This window comes from Simochromis diagramma, unplaced genomic scaffold (assembly GCF_900408965.1).
Source record: "Simochromis diagramma unplaced genomic scaffold, fSimDia1.1 OVJJ01000419.1, whole genome shotgun sequence".
NCBI lineage: Eukaryota > Metazoa > Chordata > Actinopteri > Cichliformes > Cichlidae > Simochromis > Simochromis diagramma.
The window spans coordinates 326,337-351,601 of NW_024387244.1; the positions used below are offsets into that span (position 1 = coordinate 326,337).

At 42.5% G+C, this 25,265-nt stretch overlaps 3 protein-coding genes and 1 long non-coding RNA gene across 8 annotated transcripts in view; all 4 read left to right on the top strand.

The window, feature by feature from the left end:
• The first annotated feature begins 6,145 nt into the window (after positions 1–6,145).
• LOC120747124 (claudin-7-like) lies at positions 6,146–7,992 on the top strand. Its single transcript, XM_040052776.1, has 4 exons — positions 6,146–6,678; positions 6,867–7,031; positions 7,175–7,247; positions 7,343–7,992. The coding sequence occupies exons 1-4, from the start codon at positions 6,477–6,479 to the stop codon at positions 7,506–7,508; spliced, it is 606 nt and encodes a 201-aa protein (XP_039908710.1). The 5' UTR covers positions 6,146–6,476; the 3' UTR covers positions 7,509–7,992.
• Positions 7,993–12,579: 4,587 nt separating this feature from the next.
• Positions 12,580–13,344, top strand: LOC120747126. Its single transcript, XR_005699046.1, has 2 exons — positions 12,580–12,722; positions 12,892–13,344. It is a non-coding gene; the product is annotated as an uncharacterized LOC120747126 (long non-coding RNA).
• Positions 13,345–15,496: 2,152 nt separating this feature from the next.
• LOC120747123 (claudin-7-like) lies at positions 15,497–16,993 on the top strand. Its single transcript, XM_040052775.1, has 4 exons — positions 15,497–15,811; positions 16,021–16,185; positions 16,303–16,381; positions 16,468–16,993. The coding sequence occupies exons 1-4, from the start codon at positions 15,610–15,612 to the stop codon at positions 16,628–16,630; spliced, it is 609 nt and encodes a 202-aa protein (XP_039908709.1). The 5' UTR covers positions 15,497–15,609; the 3' UTR covers positions 16,631–16,993.
• Positions 16,994–20,127: 3,134 nt separating this feature from the next.
• p3h2 (prolyl 3-hydroxylase 2) overlaps positions 20,128–25,265 on the top strand; it is a 46,257-nt gene continuing 41,119 nt past the window's right edge. For 2 of the 5 annotated variants that reach the window (XM_040052619.1, XM_040052620.1), the window contains exon 1: positions 20,131–21,321. In XM_040052619.1, coding sequence (XP_039908553.1) covers positions 20,905–21,321 — 417 coding nt within the window. In that variant the 5' untranslated portion in view covers positions 20,131–20,904. Of the gene's footprint in view, positions 21,322–25,265 lie in introns of all 5 variants that reach the window. The other 3 variants (XM_040052622.1, XM_040052621.1, XM_040052618.1) reach the window with 3 other exon arrangements.

The following is a 25,265-nucleotide window of genomic DNA, read 5'->3' on the forward strand; positions in this document are numbered from 1 at the left end:
TTGAACTGTTTTATGAAGCTTTCTAAAATAACCAATAAGCACTGAGAGCATGTGCGCACATAACGTTAATGTTTCAAGCCAGAGACAAGTTATGAGCAATGAATTATTTGTGGGCCAAATAAAGTTTTGATCAATTCATTTTTGTCGTTTGGCTTTATTGCGTAAATATTCTTTTGATTGAACAAAGAAAAACTCGGTTCATGGACTGGAGCCAGCGTGTGCCACGCCAAACTTTAGCACTGAATCAGCCAGTGGAATGTGCGCATAATGAACGTGGTTAGCTCCGGTGTGTGGGGGTATACATAAATACGTACGGACATGTCCGGTGATTTTGCCGGGTCCCCCTGTAAACCCGTAAACCTCAGTCTCGCTGTGTTCTCGGTGCCTCCTACACCTTGTCTTGCTCAGTGATGCCACTAGATGGCGTCTCACTCACATACTGTGGCCTGATTTTGAGCGTGGCACTGATCTTCATGTGTCTGACTGTGGCTGTGGAAAAAAGGCTGGTTTAGTCACCCATCTTCTTGGAACAGGTGTTGGCTTCTTTAAGAATTCCCCTGTAGTGCACTGCTACTTCACATTCTTAATGAATCAGGGAACGAGTTCAACTTTCTCCCACAGTTCCTGCTCCTCTCTCCCAGCAGCTCACGTTGAAAACATTTGGCTGTCATGTTGTTGGTGGCTCACTGCTTTTCTCAGAAACGAGTTTACAGCGTAGCTCCTCCCAGATGCCCGCTTCCTCCCTTTGTGTGATAAAGGCCTGCATTATTCAGTATTTGCAAGGAAATCCTTGAATCTTTCCATTAAATCAAAAGTTATAACCTATGTTTACTGATATTTGGCAGGTGCTTTGCGTTTTCACGGGAAGCGAAGCCTGCAGTATTTCTGATCAGCTGCGCTAATTACCGACTGAACTCTTTAATCTGGCAGTTTAGTCCAGTTTAGTCCACTCAGGGTTCAGGGACTTTTCTGTTCACTGCACCAGTTTACTTTGAAGCATGCTCCTGTCAGCTTTTCACGTTTTGGGCTCACACATCTCACCGTGTGCTTGATACAGAATAGAAAACTCAAGAGTGTAAACTGGTTTGGCCAGCTCGGGCACAAACGGCAAATCAGATTATAAAGAATCGCATTAAAGACACAATGGTGCGTAAAAGAAGTATTAGATATATATTTGAATTAAAAAAAGATATAGCAGCTTTAAAAACTTACTGTCATGTTACACAGAGCACTAATGCCCCAACACTGCTCAACAACAAGGTGCTGGAAATGAGGTCATTAACAGAAAACTATGAACTGATCTCAGAGGATTTTGTTATCCCAAGAAAAACAGCCTAAAGTGTGCCGGTGAAACACAGCATTTCTGCTTCTGAGACTTTTCCCATCCAAACAAACACTTTTACTTGTTAGAGGAAACAATCACAGCCTGCTGGAATTCGATAACAATCAAAATAAGTGCTGCTTTCTTTGTTTGGGAAGTAATTCCAGGGAATGTCGCTGTGTGATAAAATTGAGCTTTTTTCCCTCAGTGACAGTGAATTTTTATTTGCCTTTTATGTAAGCTCGACCTTTTGTAAAGGTTACTGTTTATCACTGTTCAAGTTGAAAAGCTCGTCTGTAAGAGTGAGAAAAGACAATGTTTAAATTTCATTCCAGAAGCTTGAGTTTGCCCGCTTTATCCAAAAACTGGTGTTATGACCCAAGATCACGTAGGCCATGTGTGTGTGTGACTCCTCCCACCAGAGGATGGCTGTGGGCTTTTTCTCTCCTCTCTCTCAGGTGTGGACACTGGATGTGTCTTACTGGAGTCCAGTGCCGGCTGAGTGGAATTATTCCTGCTCTGCGATTGGATAATTGGCTGATCACGCAGTATTTAACCGCCAGATGACAGCCATGCTCCGAGCCTTCACTCAATAAACCACTTGTGGGTCTGATTGTTGTTACTTAGACGGTCTTTGCCTAAAGCCTTTTATCAAATTGGTATCAGTGAGTATAAGCTGATGTGTGTGTGGGTTTGTTCATTGCTGTTGTAAATAGATTTGTAAAGTAGCGTTTGTGTACCTCTGTCACTGTGTCTATATTGCAGCAGCCTGGTACGGGTCAGTTTTCTCCTGTTTGGGTAAAGTTGTCTTTTGGTTGTTGTTTTCACAGGGAAGCTTCGGGCCCTTCAGGGATCTTTTGTTTGTTATTCTTTTTGTTTGCTCGCTGCCAACGTAAATGGCTGCATAGCACTTTGGAAGGTACTCTGTTTTTGCTCTTGGGTGGTGTGTGTGTGAGTAGGAGGTCACTTTTCTTGTTGCGTTCACTCCAAGAACATAACACTAGTTTCGATGTGTGTTTGGGACCATTGTCCTATTGGAACACCCAGTTGTCCCCAAGTTTCTGCCGTCTAGCTGTTGATTAGAGGTGAAGTTGAATTTGGAGTTGGTCCTCCTCCATCATCCACTTTGTGCAACACCAGCGTTACTGGCAGCAAAACAGCCCCAGAGCACGATGCTGCACCACAGTTTGTACGGTGTTCTCAGGCTTGAAAGCCTCACTTTTACTCCTCCAAACATACTTTTTAAGCCTGGAGCCAAATAACTCAGTCTTTGTCTCATCTGAGCATAAAACATGTCTCCACATGGCAGCCTCTCAGTTATTAGCATCCCCTCATTGTTTCCTGAGGTCAGTTTCTTGATCATTAATAAGCAGTCAGTCATTTCAGTTGTTATGCAAATGCACTGTTTAAAGGGTTGGGAAACCTGCAGTCAGCTGAGACTGAAGAAGTTAGTTTTGAATTAGTTTCTTTGTAGTTTTGATACGTAGTTGTATAGTCCTGCTTTCCTGCTTTCTGCAACCCTGCACTGTCCTCACAGAGCCTGTTTTTGAATCAAATCAAATTCAAATTTTATTTGTCACGTACACAGTCATACACAGTACGATATGTAGTGAAATGCTTGGACAACTGCTCGTGACCTAAAGAAAACAAAAAAGGAAAAGGCTATGAATAAGATAGGAAATAAATATGAAAAATTGAAAAGGGTAAATTTAACTAGGAAGGAATAAAATATAAATTAAGGTTAAAAATGAAATAACTGTACAACACAAATTAGAATGAAGGGTAAATTTAACTGGGAAGAATAAGATAAATATATAAATTAAAGTTGAAAATAAAATAACTGTACAACAAAATACACAATATAGAACTATATAAGAATGTATGAAGAAATATAAATAAATATATACACAATAACAGCAGCGTGATTTAAGTGATGAAGTGAAAACAATGTCCAGAATGTCCAGTGTGTGTGTGTAAGAACTGTATGTGTGGGTCAGTACTGTGTGGTGGTGTGATTGAGAGACCGTATCGCCTCAGCTAAACCAGGCTTGTTAACCAGTCGGATGCAGGAGTCAATAAAAAATACAATTCTCCAAATAGTTGCAGCCCCATCTGTGTGGGTGTTGGCAGACATTTACATAACCAACAGAGGCTGAAGGCAGCATGTTAGTCTTGAAAGTCTGTGCTGGTACGAAAGCTGGAAAACTGAGTGGAGTAAAGATGAGCGACTGCAGGGTCCAGATGTCTGAATCCAGCCGCTGGATCTGGTGCGCTGATTGAAACAGATGTTTACTCTATTTTCACAAACACAAAAATAAACGATGATCTGCAACGTTCTGCAGAGAAACATTAGTTACTGACAATCACGTGGAAAAAGGTTATGATACCCAAACAAAGTCACAGACCACTGTTCCCATGGCAACAGCGCAGGACAGTGAGTCACATCCCAGCACAAAAACTTCTCAGGAAGGGTCCAAACAACATTACAGAAGCCCAAAGCTCTTTGGGATTCAAATGTTCCCCTAATTGTCTGTTTTTAGTGCTGCTTACTTTTCCAGCCTTTGATGCTCCTGTTTGAACTTTTTCAAGACATTTTGCACCACCTTAGTTAGAATTGGGCAAATATTTAAACTGTACAAATGATGGCGGAGGATCCAGACAAACCAGAGGATGGGGGCATGGCTCTGACATAGCCAGGATTTCTTTGTGTTCGCTGGATCAATAAAACCTAAATCCCAAAAATTGTTTATCTTGTGACTTTATAAGTTCATAAATCTTTTTTTTTCATTCAGTACACTCTGTGCTGGCCTTTAATTTCCAGTGTGACAGATGCATATTAGACCTCTGAAACACAGAAGCTGCTACATTTGAGCAAAGAGATCTGGCCACAAACACTTATTTTCAGACTCAGTGAATCTGTGCAAAGTCCTGTGACCATGCAGGGATTTCGCATTGATGTCAGGATGTTTTAAACTTTAACCAGCTGGACTCAAAGGGTCTGCTGCCAACTGCACAGGCACCTCAGGACACTCCTGAAGGTCTTCTGACAGTGCACCAAACAGTCAGAGCTTTTCTGACAAGTAAGCATGGACCTACACGTTTCTTACTTTTAGGGACACTTGTTGCACACACAGCACACACTGGAACCTGCTACTGTTGCTGAATGGCACATATTTAACTGCACAGTTACAAAGCAGCAGCTTTAGACTGCATTCCTTATTAAACCCTGCTCGTATGGGAATCGGTCGCCACATGTATGGAGTAAGGCTGACAAACACAGTATTATTATAGTGGGAATAACGTGTGCTTAGATGAAAGATGACATATTATTCTTCAGGCTGGCATACGCTTTCAACTTGCTGTGAGAATAGAAGGAAGCCGGCTTCTCATCAGACAGTTTCACTTCAGGCTTCTGTGTTGTGCTGAAGCCAATTCAGATACTTGACGGGTACAAAAAAGCGGGTTTCCTGATATTGTCACCAACCATCTGCTCCCTGCAGGCTCATAACGTGACCCCCAGTGACCTTTATTTCCTTGTAAATAAACAATGACCTAAGCAGACTTTAAATAAGTTAATTAATAAATAACCCAAGTGCTAAAGGAAGGACAGACGTGATGTAATTAAGGCAAAGTCAGATGAAATCTGGGACTTGAATTGCAGCAAAATGTTTTGATGAAGCCATATTTCAGGACAGGGCGGAGCCTGAGCCAATCTAGCAGGCAATGCAGGCGACGTGTTTACAAACACGTATCCTGTGAACCAAATATGCTCGAATAATTTAGTAACTGTCAAAGGAAAAATAAAGAGTTTGTTCACGTAAGCACGAGCCTGCTGCTGTGCATCACAAAGGAAGAGTCACAATGAGGATGCTGACAGTCAGCGTTTTCTTCAAAGACCTTCTTTAACGGATGTTTGGGACTCAAGAACAGCGCTGTGCAAAGACCTTGAGACATCCTTCATTCCTGTATATTTGGCTGCCAAAGACGCATTCTTGCAATTTCTTAAAGTGATCTGGAGCAAAGTTTCTCCCGACTTAGCAAACAAGCAATTTTCAATTGTGCCTCTAAGTTAGTATCGTGTCTTTAAAGAAAACAAATCATTTATCTGTTTTTAGTTAAATCTATAAAAAATGTCAAAGGAAACAGTTTGACATCCCCAAAGAGCTTTTAGGGGAACACCGGCCAAAATGTCAGCTTGGTGAGGTGTGCCCTTAAAAAACAAGTAGAGGACAAATCACAAGTCTCAACAGAGATCAGCAGCATCTGAAAGTCACATCCTTACAAAACATGAGTCCAGCACCGGCGATCCAGTGATTACAGGCTAGCAGGCTTTCAGTGCAAATACATGTTACAAGCCCAAAAAGAGAAACAACACTATTGTGACTCTCTGAGCGGCTGCAATGAGAATTAGCCAAAGCTTTTCCTGTCAACATGACTAATCGGCCAATTCATCCGTGACAGCTCAGAAACTGCGTCCAGCAACCTGACCTGCAGACTGTTCTGCTCAGGGCTGATCATACGGCGCTAACTGTGTCTGCGTAGATTAAACTGGATCAGAGAGTCACTGCCCTGATGTCCAGAGTAGTGGCACATGCAGGGTACACATTAGGTGATCATCATCACAACAAATTAGGGGATCATGTAGGCTAATATTACATTTCTGCAGATTTGTAGGCTCAAAAGCTAAGACAGACATCAGGAGGTGTCTTCCAAAGACCTTTTTTATTGTTTGTTTGAAAAAGAAACAACTGAACTATTAAAAAGGGACTTTCTGAATTATTTGAAAGAAGATAATAAAGAACTCGTGAACTGATTTCCCATTTGGCTTATTTTGATAGGAGCCTAAGCAAAGAACTGCAAAGGCCACGTGATGTTGAAGCGACTCTTCTTTAGAATAGTCGGTGGTATCCAGTCATCACTTAATTAGCCCGATACCACTTCCAGGAAAAAGTTCTTCCCATCAAAGGCTGCGGAAGGAAAAAGGGGGCCTCACCCTTACACTTTAAAAACAGGAGGCAGCAGCGCTCTCGCACAAAGGTCTGAGCAACTACGAGGGAGGGACTCCTTTAAATCAGCAACTACTGACTTCAGCGGCCGCTCATCACTGTTCTCCGTCTCACAACAAGTCTCAGGACTTATTAATCTGCTGGATAACATGGCCGCGTCCGGACTGCAGCTCCTCGGCTTTTTTCTCTCCCTGGTCGGAGTCGCTGCCACTGTTGCCGCCACTGTTATGGTGGACTGGAAGAAGCTGGTCCAGGGCAAGCACCGCTCCTACGAGGGCTTATGGATGTCCTGCGCTGGTGTTCAAGACAGAATGACCTGTGAAATTTATCAGTCCATCCTGAAAATGCCGAGTAAGTTTGCATCGCACCTACAATCATCTCAAAGCAAGACGCTGCTTTTTGGGTAAAGTAAATGTAGTTACAGTTACTTCTTTGGATTTTAGCCACCGAGCCATCAGAGAACAAACCAAATCTCTTTCTCTCACCGGTGTAATAAAGCTACGATTTCTTACCGATATTTGTGCTTCTGTTCGCTGCAGCTGAGATTCAGGTTACCAGGGCAGTGCTGCCGGTCAGCCTCCTCCTCTCTGCTCTGGCTGTACTCATCTCCACAGTGGGGATGAAGTGCACCCACTTCATGGACGGTGTGCCAAAGAGCAAATCCATGATAGCGATGATCGGAGGAATCACGTTCATGCTTTCAGGTGTGTCCCAAAGCCTGTGCTCAGACTGAAGACAGAAGTCATAATGAAGTTAGCAGCTGAGAGCGGCTGTTATTGGTCAGTAGTGAACAGGTGGGTCAGGATCCATGAGTGCTGCAATGATCAAAGATGTTTTCTTTCATTAGGCGTGTTGACCATCATCATCACCTCCTGGTTTGTCAACATGGTTCTTTCTTACAGTGGACACAAGCTGTTTAGGTACTGCCATCAAGACACACACACACACGTATGCATACACATTGTAAATAAACACGCAGTGTGCTACATTAATGTTGCTCTGCTCTTTTTGGCAGACCTGAGTTTGGTAATGCCGTGTTTGTGAGCTGGGTTGGTGGACTCCTCACTGCGGCCGGTGGTGCTTTCCTGAGCTGTCGGAGATGCTGGAGGACAAACCCTCCAGTGTCCATGAGCTCCAACCACTTTCTTTCTACCAATCACTCCAAGTCCAACTACGTCTAGTTGAAAAGGCCACAAGAACCTGAAGAAGGAGCCGGTTTCCCCTTTGTGGATTATTTAAAGAATACGTTCATTCACTGAGAGGTCTTTGAGATCGGAGTGAGGATCGCTCAGAAGAAACTCCTTTGAATCTCCTTTGTCCTGGGTTTAAATGCCACCACAGCTCTGGTTTCTCCTGCTGCAAAGATGTCAGGGTTCAAAGTTTAAAGTCTGAAAAAGTCCACAAATCGATAAATATACAAGTGAGCATGTCAGGTGGAGTTTCTTCATAGTAGCACTGAAGACAAACAGTTTTTAATAGTTTGAAGTGTGGCCGCATGTAAAGTGGAGACAGCGTCATTTCCGATACTTTTCCGATATACGGATTTGTTTGTGTGTGTTTTATGTGTTTATTTGTGTCTGTGATGCTTCCCCTGATCAGATAACATTTTGTATCTACATTTTGTATATTTTGAGAAGAAAAATAAAATAATGTTGTTTTTTATAATCTGTGTTTTCCTGTTTTTAATTAGCCACACAGGCTAAGTTTCTGCAGAGTACCTGACAGGTTACATGAAATCAACAAATCAGAAGCAAGTGAGCAGAACTGAAAGACAGAAACACGTGCAACAAAACATCTACACATATGAAACATTAATGCAGTTAAATCATCTATAGAAACTCACAAAGACAAAAAGACATCATTGATTTGATAGATAATAACCACCAACCAAGATTCTTATTATTATTATTATTAACTGATAAGGCTCAGATCATTGAAATACATTTTTAAACATCATCCTAATGTGAAGCTATGTTACTGTGGCGAGGTGATGTGGCTGGAGAAGCGAGCTCAGACCTGACCAGCGGTCCCGTTCCCACAGCACCAAAGGATCGTTCACTGTGGATATCAGCTGCTGTCAGTCAGATGTGACGCCATAATGTCAGCACAAAACTGCATAAACATTCATAAGACTTGTTTACTGTAACCAGGCAGTACTTATCTTAAGCGCCGCCGTGTACGAGTAATGATGTCATACTTTCCTTCCTTTCACAGATACTGTCATTAAGCCCATTACTCCAGACCATTAGGACCATATAAGAGTTGCCAAGGTCGCTCTCAGAGAACCCTACTTGCTGCATTCAGTCAGCATTTAGTGGGTTTAAGATAAGCACTGCCATTGTTTAGGAAGTAAGTGATAACTGATGAGATTTGACTATAAGCTGCATTTTCAGGAGGCAAATACACAAAAACAGAAGCTGTTTGGTTCATGTTCATGTCATGAGACTGGGCTGCAGATGGATACGCGAATGCCTCGTTCGATTAAATAATTAGCAAGAGTGAGAAGATTAACACAGGTGAGAGTTCGTTTGCTTCTGAGTTTCTGAGTCACAGTGGGGAGAAATTCGCTCACTCTTCACTCGAAACATAACAAAGAGCGGATGTGGACGTGAGTGGATGCAGGCCGTGTCTGGGAGCGACTGTGTGCCGCTGCGATGCTGATTGTGACAAAGCAAAATGGGATAAAACAAAGCAGTTAATGGATATTTGATGTTACGTGCTCGTTTGTTCATGTCTAACTCGACTGCTGAGAACAACAATTTGAATCAGATAAATAGTTTTATTCTATAGAGGATCCAGCACTGGACAGCTTGCTGTTACTTGTCGTTGCTCCAATAAATAAATAAATGTCCTCCACCCAAATTTCTCTACAGGAACACCGATAAGTAATCCTTAACTGCCCCTTGTTCAACACTAGCAGAGCTGACTGATCATATGACTAATTCTGTGGCCACTTTGGAGGTGCCACCTTGTTGGATTTGTATTGTGTAGCATTCCTGTTTCACAACTGCACTGTGGCGAGGTGTGGTTTGTGGCGCAGCTGCAGGGGAGGGGTGGAGCAGCGGGTTTGGGTGTGGCCCTCACAGATGACCCTCCATCATTCCTTTCCTATTTGAGTAGCTGCTGGGGCCCAGAGGAGGGTGGAGAACAGGGCGGAGCTGTGAGCTGGGCACCGTAAATAAACACTCACGAATCCTGCAGAGCTGCGTGTCCCTGTTTGTGATTAACGAGGCTACCAACCTCTTTCAGTGAGTCATCTGTAGATAATTACATCTGATCTAACTGATGAATCATTACGTAAACGCGTTCTCTGATCGAGGAACACTTTAGTAATTATGTATCGAGATTCTTCATTTGTAGGAACCCAGAGATTCTTAAATAAGGGACATATATGCATGTGTGTGTGTAGGTCAGACATATAAGCAGAAGCTGCTGTGGTGAAGGACCTTCATGTACATCTGCTATATACAGTTTCACTTAGCTTCAGTAGTTTTATTGTAATTATTTGTTTTCAAACAAGTATTTAATAGTGGGTAAAGTGGATCTTTGGGCCAGTTGTGTCCCTGCCCAGAGTGGGACCCCCACACTTGTAAACCCATGAAAAAGTGAATCTTCAGTTTCTTAATGAGTCGTTGAAACCCAGCAAACCCTTTCAGATTTTCAGAAACCTCGAGCTGCTCCTACAGGTCACTGCCCAGGTGTGCTGTGTCTGTTTCTGTGCAGAGGGGTCATTAGGGTAACATGTGGATGCTAATGCTGTGATAAAAGGTTTCAGGGTGTGCTCTGATGAAGATCACTGATGTTTACATGCTCACACCAACATTTGTTTTTCCAGCTGTGTCATGTACATATCACACATATGCACAACCAGTGTATGGCAGCTTATATGACTGGTGCCCCTCAACACTTACTGGCATGTCTACAGCTGGTTATTTAAATTCATTGGACTGAATGTCAGAAAGACAAACATCTGTCTATATGAAGTGAAAACTAAACTGTGGAACTGAGAACATCATCTGATCAGACAGGAGAGATGGAGCTCCTCAATATTTCCCCCTGAGGATCCGGGAACAAAGAATTTAACTTTTGTGTGATTTTCTTCCTGTTTACCACCCAAACACACCAGATGTCAGTGGTAAGCCCAGGATGTCGTCTGCTAAGTGCATCAGGACTTGGATATAGACCAAAAACAAATTTCCACTACAGAGGACAGAAATGTCCTTGTTCTCAGGAGGATATTCTCTTCAGGTGAGTGAGCTCTGTGGTTTTAGCGCCATCTACTGATGCAATCCAAACATGAATTCATCCACACATAAGGACGAACTTTCCTTCCGGCTGCTTAAAGGCAATTGAAACATATTCCAATAAAGTATAAATATCAACCAAACAGACACATAGAAAGTGTCCACACACACACACACACACACACACACACACACACACACACACACACACACACACACACACACAACAAAGCTCATCTGCACCTGTAAAATACAGAACTGTTCCCTTTAAAAAGTTATTGTTTTCAAAAGCTTTTGGTGCCACATCCTGCCAAAACGTCACTGAGGTCAGCCTCCCAGCAGCTTCCTGCTTCACACTGGGAACGTTTTGTTGAAGCTCTTTTTTTTCTACTTTTGCTTATTTATTAGACTCATTTGTTAATCCTTGTTTTTGCTGTTTTATTCATTCATAAAAACTTTTTCATTATTGAAATGTTTTGCTTTTCATTTCCATCATGTTAACGTGTCTCTTTGTTTCCCTTCTTTTTTGAGACCTGCATGACTTTTATTCATAATAAGCAGGCTTATTATAAGCAATCTGAATATCCACACACAGTGAGTTCTTTGCCTGAGAGGTGCATCACAGTCAGGGCAGACGTGGGCCAGACGTCCCAGCTCTCCATGGAGGGAGGGACTGAATCGAGCCTGGAATGAAATCTTTGTTTCACTTTGTCATTTTTTTATTTTATAAATGTCATAACCTACTTAACCAAGGTGATGTCATTTTAGTGTTACAGTTTGATCAACACAAATACCGTAGTTTTCGGGTCATAAGCCGCTACTTTCCCCACACACTGTGAACACTGCAGCTTATACTGACGTGCGGCTAATGCATTTTTTTCATGCGGCCAAAAACATTTTGCCTGGTAACAGTAGACCAATCAAAATGATAAGTAGTGTATATATACGGTATATATTTTTATCGGTTGTTAAGAGACGTTGTAATGTTGTTTGTGCGCTGTTCCGTAAAAAACCATAAGCAACGTAATTTGTGTGTTACTGATACGTACGTGTACTTAAAGGTAGCCGTGTTACAGGCGCTGTTCGAGGAAAAAAAGCATTTGCAGTATGTATTTTTGTATGTTACCATAACGTTTATGTTACCATGTTTATGTTACCTTACGGATTAAATTAAACGTTAAAAATCCTCACGTGTAATATTTCTGTGAAGATATCTCATATTACAGGTGAAACGCATACGGTGCGGCCTGTACAAGTACAAAATTGATTTTCTTCCTACAATTAGAGCATGCAGCTTTTAATCAGGTGCGCTCTGTAGTCCAGGATTTACGGTAAATTCATATCTGTTACCAGGATTATTAGTGTAGCCTGGTCTCAAATATCTATTTTAGACCCTACGGGTTAAACGGATATAAACATTGTCATGTAAAGACTTTATTGTAAATATTTCACATGTGTTTAAAAAACAAAAAAAGAATTCAAATGCATTAAAAACGTGTTTAAAATCACAATAAATAGAAGTCAATCATAATTTAAGTGTTCACGGAGTTAAAAGTTACAAGAAAACCAAAGGTTTGTTATCTAATGTGAAACAAGGAAAACTTTGTATTTGCTGCAAGTTGTTTTACGAGTTCATTTTGGCTTGTCAATCTTGTATTTTCGTCTATCCCATTGGGTGATGTAAACCTATTGTCCAATCAGACGTAAGGAAGGCGGGATCTAAGCGAGGCGAAAGAAAAAAACACTAACTAAGCTGGTGAGAGTCGGCAGCTGCACGTTACCGGAGGAGGTTGGAGAGCTAACGGGAGAATAGTCAAAAACAATAGCCGTGGATGCAGAGTCTACCGGCGATCGTGGCTCAAGAGTTGGGAGTTCGCCTTGTAACCTTGACGGTTGCCGGTTCGAGCCCCGGCTTGGACAGTCTCGGTCGTTGTGTCCTTGGGCAAGACACTTCACCCGTTGCCTACTGGTGGTGGTCAGAGGGCCCGGTGGCGCCAGTGTCCGGCAGCCTCGCCTCTGTCAGTGCGCCCCAGGGTGGCTGTGGCTACAATGTAGCTGCCATCACCAGTGTGTGGATGGGTGGATGACTGGATGTGTAAAGCGCTCACAGGCCATTTACCTTCCTGTTATGCGCTGTTTACCCTGTGATGAGTGAGTACTGAATGTAGTATTGAGCTTAAACAGAATGTAGAAGTACTTAAAATGTATGATGTTATCGCGAGTTAGCATGTTAGCATTTTAGAGCCAGTAATAGCTATGTATGCCGAGTAGTAAGCTACAGATTACTCTATGGAACTAAATAGTAATCTCTAACGCACAGTGGACCGAGAGGAATCCTCTGGACCCTTCTGCTGTGCATAGGATTTCCGTGGGTTTGTCCCAGTGTACTCAGCAGCGTTGCCGGTCACAAAGCGAGCCTGCCCCTCAGCTCGCCCTCGCACTTAGCCCAACGGATTTGTGAGTAGACCTGAGCACGTGCGTTTTGTTTTTCTGCTTGTTTAACAAGTGAAGCGGCCGTTTGTGTGTTTTCTGGCCCAACGAGCCCGAGCAACGACCAGGCCTGCAACGGTTTCAGTACATGAGCTCGCAAAGGTTACAAATCTGACCTGAACTTAAAGGGATTGTGGGATAAATGTGTTTTCTAAAACATTGACTGTGAGTGTGAAGAGAAAACATCCAATTGAATTGTAAGGAAACGCTTCAGAACTTGGAATATTGTATTTTTTTTATTTAAATCATACTTTATTTTGACTAAATACATCTTGAATTTAAAGTTTTGTGTTGTGTCATAATTATTATTTACAGAGTTTATAAGTGGTAACGGTTACTACAAAGTAACAACGGGTTAACATGTTAGATAAATTCACGATTCTTAGTGAAGATTAAACAGAACTCGTATTATTTTCACTGAGTGGAGGCACCGCCAATATCAAGACTTCTAAGTACAAAGGTTAAAACTGGTTAATTGTTTCTGCTGTTTACCAGTAAAATTAAGTAACGTACCCAGGGCCCCGCTCATAGTACCATCATCACCTTAACCGAGAGTTGAGCTATAAAAAAAATAAAATATAAAAATTAAAGTTAAAAATGAAATAACTTCATTCTAATTTGTGTTGTACAGTTATTTCATTTTTAACTTTAATTTTTACATTTTATTTTATTCCTTCCTAGTTAAATTTACCCTTTTTAATTTTCATATTTATTTCCTATCTTATTCATAGCCTTTTCTTTTTTTCTTTAGGTCACGAGCAGTTGTCTAAGCATTTCACTGCATATCGTACTGTGTATGACTGTGTACGTGACAAATAAAATTTGAATTTGAGCTACGTGAGTTGGGTGCTACATTAGATTATTCACAGTGATGATGGAGCGCCCTGATGATCTGGTTTGACCTCTGAGGCACCAAAAAATAGAAAACAGTACGAGGCTATAAACAGGTTAAAAAGCTAATACCAGTCCTGTGTACTTTATCATAGTGGAGGGTCTGCCTGCGTACAGGATCGTTAGCACGAAGACAGATTTTGAAAGATGGTAAAAACAATGAAATCTCCAGCTTGATGCTCCAAGCAAAACTCGACTGACTACAGTGTGGAGTTAAAGAAAGGTTAAAAAGTGTCAAACTGTGCGGACCGTTGTGTCGACTTCTTGGTGCAATCATTTGTTAAAAATAAGTAATGTAAAAAGTCATGTGGCACAAAAACATCTTTCCTGCTGCTGTCACCAACATCTTCTGCCTGCAGGCAACAACAAAAGAAACTTCCTTGGGAATAAGATTTGACTCAAGCAGACCTTGCAAGTCAAACTTAACAATGCTGGAAAGAAAAAAAGAATAATAAATAAGTTAAGTGGCACATTCAGATGGGATCTGTAACTTTAATTGCTGCAAAATGTTTGTGCTTATTTCAGGAAAGGCTGGACCCTGATCCAATCTAACAGGCAATGCAAATGTTAACAAACAGGCATCTTGTGAACCAAATATGGTCAGATAATTTGGTAACTGCTGAAGTAAATGAAGAGTTTGTTCACGTAAGCGCGAGCTTGCTGCGTTAAATGGAGGAAAGGAATGACAATGAGGACGCTGACGTTCAAATGTTTGGTTCAAAGATCATCTTTAATGGATCTCGTGGGACTCAGAACGTACAGTACTGTGCATTGTAAATTGTGCTTGTGCAATAGTTTATCAGTTGAAGCATGCAACACAGAAGTTACAGAATAAATTCAACAAATGTTTGCATGTGTGAGATGTGCTGCCTTACAGTAACTCTGCTTATTTTCTTCATTCACTGTAAAATTATACTTAAAAATGTAGATCTCAGCACAGTTTGAATCATGCAAAGCTTAAAGTTTAAAGTATGTTTTGTATCGTACATCAACCCAAAGATGCATCCAATAATTACATATTAAAACCCGTTAGATAATCAGGTCATTGTTGTGTGATGGGCTCACAGTTTAGTTCCCTGCACGTAGCCTGTTGCAGGCTCATATAGGTGCAGGTTAAATGCACTAGGCATGCGCCACACCTGAAGCACATGTTTGATGCAAAGTGAAACCGTGCAGAAAAATCAGATTTGCACCGATCTTGAAATCCATTCTTGTGTCTGTGCACTTTGAGACCCAGTTTGATCATCAGGCCAGATTTGCAGAAACATATTAAATGCTAAATATTAAACTTCTACTCATGGAGGTCATCAGGAGGACTCATCCAAAGAAGAGGAATCTTTTTCGTATTTGTTCAAACATGTTATGGCGGTCTTTCCTTAGGATGTCAGTGTAATCTATGTTATCATCATTAGTTAATTAGCAAGATAAGACTTCCTGGAACATTTTCTTCCCATCAACGGCTGCAGGAGGAAAAAGGGATCTAGAGCGTGACGCATCTTGGACTTTAAAAACAGGAGGCAGCAGCGCTCACGCATAACTGTGAGCAACTACGAGCGACTACTGACTTCAGCGGCACTCATCAGCATTTCAGATCATTTGGACATTCCCAAAGACGTTTCAGGACTCGTCGATTAAATTAACTCCTCTGCTGGATAAGATGGCCGCATCTGGATTACAGCTGCTTGGATTTTTTCTCTCCCTGGTCGGAGTCGCTGCCACTGCTGCCGCCACTGTTATGGTGGACTGGAAGAAGCTGGTCCAGGGCAAGCACCGCTCCTATGAGGGCTTATGGATGTCCTGTGGTGGAGTCCAAGACAGAGCCACCTGTGAAATTTACCATTCCTTTATCAAACTGCCAGGTAGGTTTGGATTGCACCCCAGCTTACAACAGGGGCTGTAATTAGTCAGAAATGTCTCTTTTTGACAAAGTAAAAATGTTTGTGTGGAATTACTTCCAGCTTTTTGTTGAGCTTTTGCAAGCAAAAATGTTCTAAATCTGATATTTAATGTATAATCTACATTTACAGTTTAGCAAACGTTCCCATATTTGTGCTTCTGTTTCCTTTAGATGAGATTCAAGCAACCAGGATAGCGTTGCCACTCAGCCTCTTCCTCTCTGCTCTGGCAATGCTCGTCTCCACAGTGGGGATGAAGTGCACCCACTTCATGGACGGTGCCTCGCAGAGCAAATCTGTGACAGCGATGATCGGGGGAATCATGTTCATGCTCTCAGGTGCGTTCAGATCTAAACTAACACATGAAACCAAAATTAAATGAGTGGAGAGACGACTAATGTATTCACAACAATGGGCTGCAGTGATGGACAATATCATGTGCTGTCTGTGATTAGGTTTATTGACCATCATCATCACCTCCTGGTTTGTCAAAGTTGTTCTTCAGAACTTTTATCATTCGCCTCCTCTAATCAGGTACAGCTGACACATATCGTCACACATGAACCCTGTGAGCAAACATGCAGCGCGCTAAGTTAGTGTTTATTTGCTCTCTCCGGCAGATCTGAGTTTGGTAATGCCGTGTTTGTGAGCTGGGCCGGTGGACTGCTCACTCTGACTGGTGGTGCTTTCCTGAGCTGTCGGAGATGCGCGACCATGTCCTCGGTGTCCATAAGCTCCAGCCGTCTGCTTCCCACCAGTGATCCAAAGTCCAACTACGTGTAGTTGAAAGCAAAGAAGAAGAAAAAACTTTCTACATTCACTGAATAATGAGGTCACATCAGGATCAGTCGTCGTGTGTTGTTTCCCACAGTAAAGATGTGAAGGTTCAACATTGAAATTTCTTCTGTAATTACAGATTTATGTTTGTGAAGGACCCTGTCGTCCTCCTGCATACGTATAAAATCATCACGTTTATAATAAGCTTTAAATAAGATTTGCTTTCATAATTTAAAGTGTGGCCATAAAGTGCAGTACTTTCTGTTGTACTTTGATCTGTTTGTGTCTAAAGTGTATGATTCATTTTGTAACTTGTCAGTTTTTTTATTGTTTGCATAATTAAATAAAATTGTTTTGTTTTGTTTTTTTTCTCGTCTGGGTTTTCCTGTGTTTGATCAATGATATTTAAAGCTTGAACATTTTAAAAAGGTGCCTTTGTGAAGACAAACTTTATATGAAGTTATTTAAGTTTGTTATTTATTATTAGATGCTGACAAAAACAACAAAAACCCACAACCATGAAGCCACTGCAAGACTGTATTTTTAATGGAGGGAGAATTTGGAGGTTGTGCTGTACGTGCAACAATACAAAAGCATCATTTATCAGCTGCATACTCTTCAGTAGTCTGTAGTCTAGCCAGCGTCATCCTCTACGCCAGCGGTCCCCAACCTGTTTTGCGCCACGGACCGGTTTATGCCCGACAATATTTTCATGGACCGGCCTTTAAGGTGTCGCGGATAAATACAACAAAATAAAACTAGTACCAGTACCGAAAAAAAGAAAATTTATTCATAACACACGTGAAAGACCCAGGAAAACCGAGTAAACGATAAAAACGATAACAAAATAACGCTGAAAACCGATAAAAACCCTGAAAACTATACATTTCACACCTGAGCCTCAACTCTCGCGGCCCGGTACCGGTCCGAGGCCCGGGGGTTGGGGACCGCTGCTCTACGCTGTTGCATGCTGGGGCAGCAGGTTAAGTGTCGCAGGTGGCAACAAACTCAATAAACTGATTTGCACGGCCAGGAATGCTGAGGGGACGGAGCTAAGGTGGTGTCAGAGAGGCGGATGTTGTCCAAGATAAGGACAATGCTAGACAATACATCCCACCCACTCCATGACATGCTGGCCAATCACAGGAGCACGCTCAGCGAGAGACTGAGATTACCCAAATGCACCACTGAGCGACACAGGAAATGATTCCTGCCCGTGGCCGTCTGGCTGTACAGCTCCTCCATCTAATGAACAGTCACGCGGCAGTAGTCGTACACCCGTCATCGTGCACACCCTTCATCGTGCACATCCGTCACCGTGCACACCCTTCATCGTGCACATCCTCTGCAGAGAAAATAACAAGCTTTACAGTTTGGTAAGAGGGCGCCTCAGTTTCCACCATATAAATTGAACTTGTGTTATCTGCAGGGATATTTATAACTGTTTTGTTACATTTTGTAACTTTGTAATATTTGTCGTTATTGATTCAGTTTTGTCAGTCGCTGTTCTTACTGTCTGGGAGCAACTGTGGTCGCATAATTTAAAATATTATTCAGATTCCAGTTTTCAGTAATACTCTGCTTGCTAACCACCACAGCTGTAAAATAAACACAGTGCCATAAGTTTAACATGTGTTCAGACTTTGCTTTAACACACAAACTGCATTTGGTTGAATATAAAAAGTCCATAAGAGTTTGTTGTTTGCTGTATCCAGGCAGCAGTTATCTTAAACGCCACAGTGTACAAGTAATGAGTGTGTTTTCTCCAGTGTATTCGTTTCCTTCCTTTCATACACTGTCATTAAATCCATTACTGTACACCAGAAGCGTTGACAGGGTTGCTCTCAGACTAGACAAACTATGGAACGACAGTAAGAAACCTACTTCTGTTCAGTCTACATTTCATAGTCATTAGCGTGTAAAACCAACCATTTAAGATAAGCACCACGTGAACATTTGTGTGGGCAAATATACAAGAGGACGATCGAAGGATAAATACATGCTTTGATTTGATCGTTTGCACTCGGAGAGAAGAGTGAAATTGATTATTGGCAAATACACATTTGCTCCATTAGTGCGTTTCTAATTTGTGGAAACAAATGATCTCGCTCCTCACTCGAAACATAACAAGACGTGGGTGTGGATTTAAGTGGATGCAGACTCTGGAGGGAGTGGCCGTGTGCCGCACAGATTCCTTCCTGAACTGTCAGCAAAAGAATAACATAAAGAAAGCAGTCGTCATATCTAATCACTGCCCTAATTCTCTCTGGCTAAAATTTAACGAGGTGCTGAAAACATTTTGGTTCGTAGTAGCACGATACCATCGCACAGCTGCTGTACAGCCATGATGCAAATGACTGCATCCTGGAAGATGATCAGGAAGAGGAGTACAGAAGTCTGGTGAGGAACTTCCTCACACGGAGTCACACAAACCACCTGCAACTCAACACCTCAAAGACCAAGGAACTGGTTGTGGACTTCGGGAGGTCCAGAGCGGGCGGGGCCATCTGCGGCCAACAGCTTTTAAATGCTCTGCCACCGCCAGCATAAACTGCCATTAGCCTCTTAAGTAATAGTTGATGCTCCTGCTTTGTGACTTTCACAGCAGGCAGTGCAGAGCTGCTATTGGACAATGTTTGTGTAAACAATGGTTATTAGCAGGATATCGCTGCCATGAAATAAACAGGAGTGAGGTGCAGGTGCACTATATGCTTACTGTCATCTACATTATTTCTTCCATTGAAATAATTGACTTACTTTCAAAGATCATCTCAATATTAGAATATTGTATTCACAGCATATAGTAAACATGTATACAGCTCTAGTTTAGCTCATTGGTGTGTCTAAAACTTGTACTGCGGTGTATTACATTCATTGGGCTCTTGTGGTTCCTCATATTATGAGTGATCGGTGTAAATCTCCTTGGTTTGACTGCCACCTAGTGGTGCAATCCACATACAGTAGCTTAATTAAATTAAGTAATCACATATTTCAGTTTGGCTTAATTGGTAATTAGGTCAATAACAGATGAAATAACATTTAAAAAACAGACTCACAAAAAACTGTCCAACTAAAGACAGTTGTACGTTTTCTTACAGCTCTTTTATTTCGACTCTTCTTTCTAAAATTATATGTTTTATTTATATTCACCTTACTTCTCCATTTATTATTTATTAGACTTTCCCCCTATTTTATCGATTCATCACCTTTTTATTATCACTGAAATTTCTGCTTTGTGTGCTTTTTATTTCTGTCACGTTTGGTTTCTTGCTTCTTTATAATTTACTTGTTTGGAGACCAGGAATAAAAGCTATGTAAATAAAAGTGACTTGGCTTATCAAAGAAGTCTATGCAAGTGCTTTGACCTGTACTCTACTTTCATGTCGTTTTGTGGTGTTTTTAAAAAAGTGTTTGTACATCGAAAACCTCAAGAGGGAGACAGTGTCCACTGATGTGGGGAAAGCTGTGGGTCTGCGTCTGGCGGGGACTCGGAGCGAGCGCGTTTTTCTTTTGTTGACAAAGAATTTTCTAGTTGCTTCCTGCGCTCGCAGTATAACTGAATTTATTCTTAAACAGCGTAGCTGAGTTAACATGAGAGTTATTGAAGTTGCCCAAACAGCGTGGAAACGAAGTTTCGTTGATGTGGATGAGCTGAAGAGTTTGTTGTTTAGGACTCACAGAAAGTTGATTCTGTTCATTTGGAAGGAGTGAGCGACGAAAACGTTTCCCCCTGTGAAGGCGACACATCCAGTGAACAGACCCAGCTTTGGGGGATTTGCTTACCTGTTTGAATGTCTCTCGGTTATTTTTGGAAACTCTTTAAGTCTGAGAAGTCAAATGTCTCCTTTTCAGTGTTTCTTTATGACTGAAAACATCTTCAGGTTTGTCTCAGTGAGCTCAAATTGTCTAAAACCGGAGATTTTGTTTTTTACCTCAATGAACCCAAACAGTTTAAACGGTGCATTCCTCCTTTAAACGCAGCGTTTCGTGTTTTCAACGTTGAATAAACGGGACCCACGGGACTGCCCGTGCTTCCCCGTGGGGGCTGTTTCCCTGTTACGAAAACGAGCTTTGAGTGTACCCTGGCCATTCATCTCGGAGGGGAGGAGTTAAAGGAGCGAGAGGGGGTCGTAACAAGTGCGTCCTCGATAAGTAATTATTCCATTTCCGCCTCGCTCGGCTGATCCCTCTGAGAGGAGCTTGGATGAACTGGAAAAGGAGGCTGAGCTGATTTTTGTGTGCTCTCCGCCTGCAGCTCCTCGCAGCCTGAAGAGAAGAGGATGGATGGAAACTTGTTTCCGACTCTTATCTTCCTCCCGGTCCTGCTCTCAGCCGTGTTGCCATCTTCCGCCGGTGTGCTGGAGCCGTACGACCTTTTATATGATAACGCGGTGGAAGCGTTTTACAGTGCCGATTATGAGAGCGTGGTGCGCTACATGGAGGGAGCGCTCAGCAGCCACAGACAGGTCCGGGCCACCAGAGTCCGATGCCGGCTGAGGTGCCAGGACCAGCATCCGTTAGATGAAAGCTTCTCGGATCTGCGCTTTTTCGACTCGGTCCTGCGGAGAGCAGCGTGTATGAACAAATGCATCGAGGAGAAAGTTGGCACGCAGTCTCTGCACAAAGTCAGCGAGGATGTGGTGCAGGACTTCAACAGGAGGATCCCGTACAACTATCTCCAGCAGGCGTATCAGAAGGTAAGGAGGGGGAGAAGGAGTGAACTGCTGGAGCTGAATGAGCACTATTGTTGTGGACTCGGCGGGGGAAGGTTTGTCTGGCTGGTCTGCTCAGCGCTACCTGCTGCATTCCTCATCAAAAAGAAAAAAGGTTTCTGCTGCCTGACAACAAGAAGCAGAGAGACGAGAGAACAGCAGAGTTTTGCTTGTGCCAGTGTTGCGCAATGTACCCCACGTACACGGTGCGTGCAGTAGGTGTGTTATTGTTGCAAGACACGTTAATACACATCAAAGGGAAATGAAAGTATTTAGAAAAACACTTGCCAGTTTTCTTTTACTGAAAACTTGGCAACCATCACTTTAAGAGTCAAGATAGCTTTATGATCCCCGAGGGGCAATTTGATACCCCACGAAACACACCCACCCAGAAGACTCTACACGGAGCGCTGCTGCTTTGCGACACTGTTTCACAAAGTGCTTCAATCCATCGTTGTTGTTCAGGCTGAGAGACCCAGACCAGCAAATATTAGAAGACTTTGTAAAACACAAATACAGCATTTTCATAAATACATCATACAGTAGATACACTGCTGAGCCAAAGTGACACTTTGTAATCAAGTACGAATACTTGAATTTTTCCACCAGCTCAGTTACCTGTAGATCAATCATGCTTGTCATGATAATGCAGCTTTATACATCTGTAGGCTGACAGTGATGCTCTCAGTCTCCATCCACAACAATGTGCTGTAACATAAAACTGTGTTGCTGTGAATGCTGTTGTGCTGATCTTTGTTTTACAGCAGTGCTTTGCTTTGTTTGACTTTGCGGCTTCTTAGCGTGCACTGTTGGTTTTTCAACACATTTGTGGGTTTTCGATCTCTCTCTTCCCACATCCACAGTGTTACAAAGCCGCTTGTTTGTATGGAGCGGATACATCAAGGTCCACTTGAAGTGTGCTGAACTAACAAATTCAGCCTGTCCTTTGACTTTTTTTCTTTGGACAGCTTCAGGTCTATAAGAGGCACGAATTAAGATGACGTCTGCATTATCACAGACTTTCTAAATGGAACTTCTCACGAGGCTCATCATTTGGTGAGCGCAAAGCAAAGCGTGGGAACAATCTGAGAGAGATAAAGCAGGAGAGTTGGGAACAAAGTGTAATGGCTTATTCAGGCTCTGTGTGCTGCTTTTTGTCCCCCAAGGAGGAGTAGGTTTGTGTCCCTGGTAGTCTGTGAATATTTGTGGGTTGTCTGTGCACGGTTTCACCAAACTGTAAACACTGCTGGTCATTCTCATTAAAGGATGTTTAGAGAAAAGTTGGAAAGCCCCGTGTTGGTTTAGTCAGTCCAGTCACTGTTCTTCTTAGTTTGTGTGGGAGGGGGGAGAAAAGGTGAGGGAAGCGTCTCCTGGAGTTTTGGATGGATTGTGAGGGCCAGAACTCTTCAACATGGCTACAGCTGTGACACGACTTCTTCATGTGTCCCTCAGCAGTAAACGCGTAAGCTTGGACGCTTTAATTCTGAGTGCAACTATCACGCGGCATGTGATTGTGCCAATCAAGCTAGGGCTGCCACGATTAGTCGACTAGTCACGACTGATTTAATAGTCGACGAGTCGTTTGAAGCTTTCTAAGATCCCAAAAGACGCAGGAATAAGTAGCAGGATTTAAGAGTGTAATAACGGACTGAAACAGAAGATGGCAGCACTGCATGTACAAGGATGCCAGCTGCCGTTAAACCCCGAAGAAGAAGAAACTGTGTCCCAGAATTCATAGCGCGGCCCTGCTCAGTTTCCAACAATGGCGGCAGCTGGTTAGTTTTAATATTACTCTTATTATTCTTTCTGGGTCACAAAATAAACGTTTAACATATTTTCAGGCGAGAATGTAGCTGTGTAAACCTCAAATATCTGCTCAGTTTATCAAGACACCACATGTTTTCAAAAGCGCTCCGACGTTTTCGGAGACGTCTGTTACCCACTAGCTCGATAGCTAGCCGGGGGCAAGGTCACTAGAGCCGTGAGAACACCGGACTCCCGGCAAATCGTTTTCAAACCCACCGCCGTCTTTCACTACTCAGGTTAAACATATATAAGTCACTTAGATAACTTCAAAATGTTATTGTTTGGCTTTTTTTAGTATTTTATTTGTTCCTGAGTAAATCGGTTTGGCTGAGATTAAAGTTATAGTTTTTACACAGCTGAATAAACGTCAAGCAGACAGCTGATTATCAGAAGTGTGAGATGCTCGAGAATTTACTCCGGTGTCCTGTTATATTTTAGATAGCAAGGAGTTTGCTAAACTTCACCGAAACAATCTGCAAATTTCATTACAATTTAATAAACTATCATCTTGTCTTTATTTTTAGTTAGCACAGACCTTACACACTTAAAGCTGTAAGCTAATGATAGTTATATAAGAGCAGATGCTGCTGGTGCAATAAGCTGTACGTTTTACGCCCAATGGATGATGATCTGATTAGTCGACTAATCGCAAAAATAATCGGTGACTAGTCGACTATCAGAATAATCGTTTGTGGCAGCCCTAAATCAAGTTATAAAATGTAAGAAAGGAAAAACTGGAATAAGATTGTTTCATTGAAGTCAGAGGAGGGCAGTTTAACCCAGCTGGCTGACAGCTGGCACCGTCCTCCCACATGTGGACTGCTGCTGACTGTAGACCAGCCCCACATGCCCAGGTGATGACACACAGCTGCTACTGTGGTAGGAAGTTGATCGTGTTAGGGCTGCTGCTTCGCTGTGAGGTGGTTTTTGTTCTTTCTCCTGAATCAGCAGAGAAAGATTCAGAGCTGAGCGCTCTCTCCTGTCTAGACGTGACCATAGACTCGACTTTACAGACAGATGCTCGTCCAGATATGACAACGTTTCTCAACGTCTGCAAAGAAGGATGTTTTCTCTGTTTTGAGAACAAAATGGCACATAATGGTTCCTTTTTATTTCCCCACAAAAGGACACGCACACACACACACACAGCCCTGCCTTTGCTGTTTTGACATCTTTGTGAGCCCTTTGGAAACACAGCGAGCTCACCACAGGTAAGGAGGGGCAGAGCGGGGCTGCTCTGTTTGGCCACATTGACCATTAAGTGCACGCTGTTATAAAAAGGCGTGTTCCTGTAGTCTCTGACGCTCCGCTGTGCCACACCCTCCTCCTGACGCTGTATGGCATAATGTTGCTGTTGGGTGAAAGTCTCCGGCTCGCCCGTCGTTCAGCATGGCAAATATTTTATTTTCCTTTTGTGGTTTGTGTACCTTTCTAAAAAAATATGCACATCACCTTTTTTTGTAAGTATTAAGGGAAACTTGTGTAGCGGTCTTTGTGCGCTCGCTGAACTCTCCCAGCAACAGTTTGTTTTCAATCCACTGTTATTCCAAGAGCTGCTTTGAAAAACTTAAAACTTCTTTTTAAAAAAAGTTTCATGACAAATTTTTCTTTGTTATGACAGTCGGTGGGGCAGCCATCATTCAGTCCCACACCACACATTTTAAATCTTCAAAGTTCACACCAAATATTGTGTGTGCTCAGGAAGTTTTCTCGTCCACTGTTTACGTCACCATATTCTCCCTGTGCATCTCTGCGGCGAGTCCAGCGCTTCTACTACAATCAGCTTTTCTGGCATTTCACACTAGACCTATATCAGGGTTTCCAGCAGTTCACCAAAAGCCTGGATGAGTCCGCAGTGTGCTCCAAGCCTGAAGGCAGCACGCTGGGAGTGAGGGCCTCAACCACAGGTCAGAGAAAATGCCCACAAAGGGCGCTGACGTGGCACTTTTGGATTTGTGTCACACCAAAACAATTGTTGCACTCTAACTTGGCTTCATTGCTTTTGTCAATGACATTCAAGCTGAAGGATGGCCTTTTTGATAAAATGGAGAAAATCCAGCACACGTGCAAACTTTAAAACAGGACACCAAGTGGAAAGAAGGAGACCACGCTGAAGGGTGCAG

Bases quoted from the DNA above. Each gene is read 5' to 3' on its own strand.
- LOC120747124 (XM_040052776.1), top strand. From the start codon at position 6,477: ATGGCCGCGTCCGGACTGCAGCTCCTCGGCTTTTTTCTCTCCCTGGTC. The intron at 7,032-7,174 runs GTGTGTCCCAAA...TTCTTTCATTAG, and splicing joins AATCACGTTCATGCTTTCAG to GCGTGTTGACCATCATCATC. The intron at 7,248-7,342 runs GTACTGCCATCA...TCTTTTTGGCAG, and splicing joins AGTGGACACAAGCTGTTTAG to ACCTGAGTTTGGTAATGCCG.
- LOC120747123 (XM_040052775.1), top strand. From the start codon at position 15,610: ATGGCCGCATCTGGATTACAGCTGCTTGGATTTTTTCTCTCCCTGGTC. The intron at 15,812-16,020 runs GTAGGTTTGGAT...TGTTTCCTTTAG, and splicing joins TTCCTTTATCAAACTGCCAG to ATGAGATTCAAGCAACCAGG. The intron at 16,382-16,467 runs GTACAGCTGACA...TCTCTCCGGCAG, and splicing joins CATTCGCCTCCTCTAATCAG to ATCTGAGTTTGGTAATGCCG.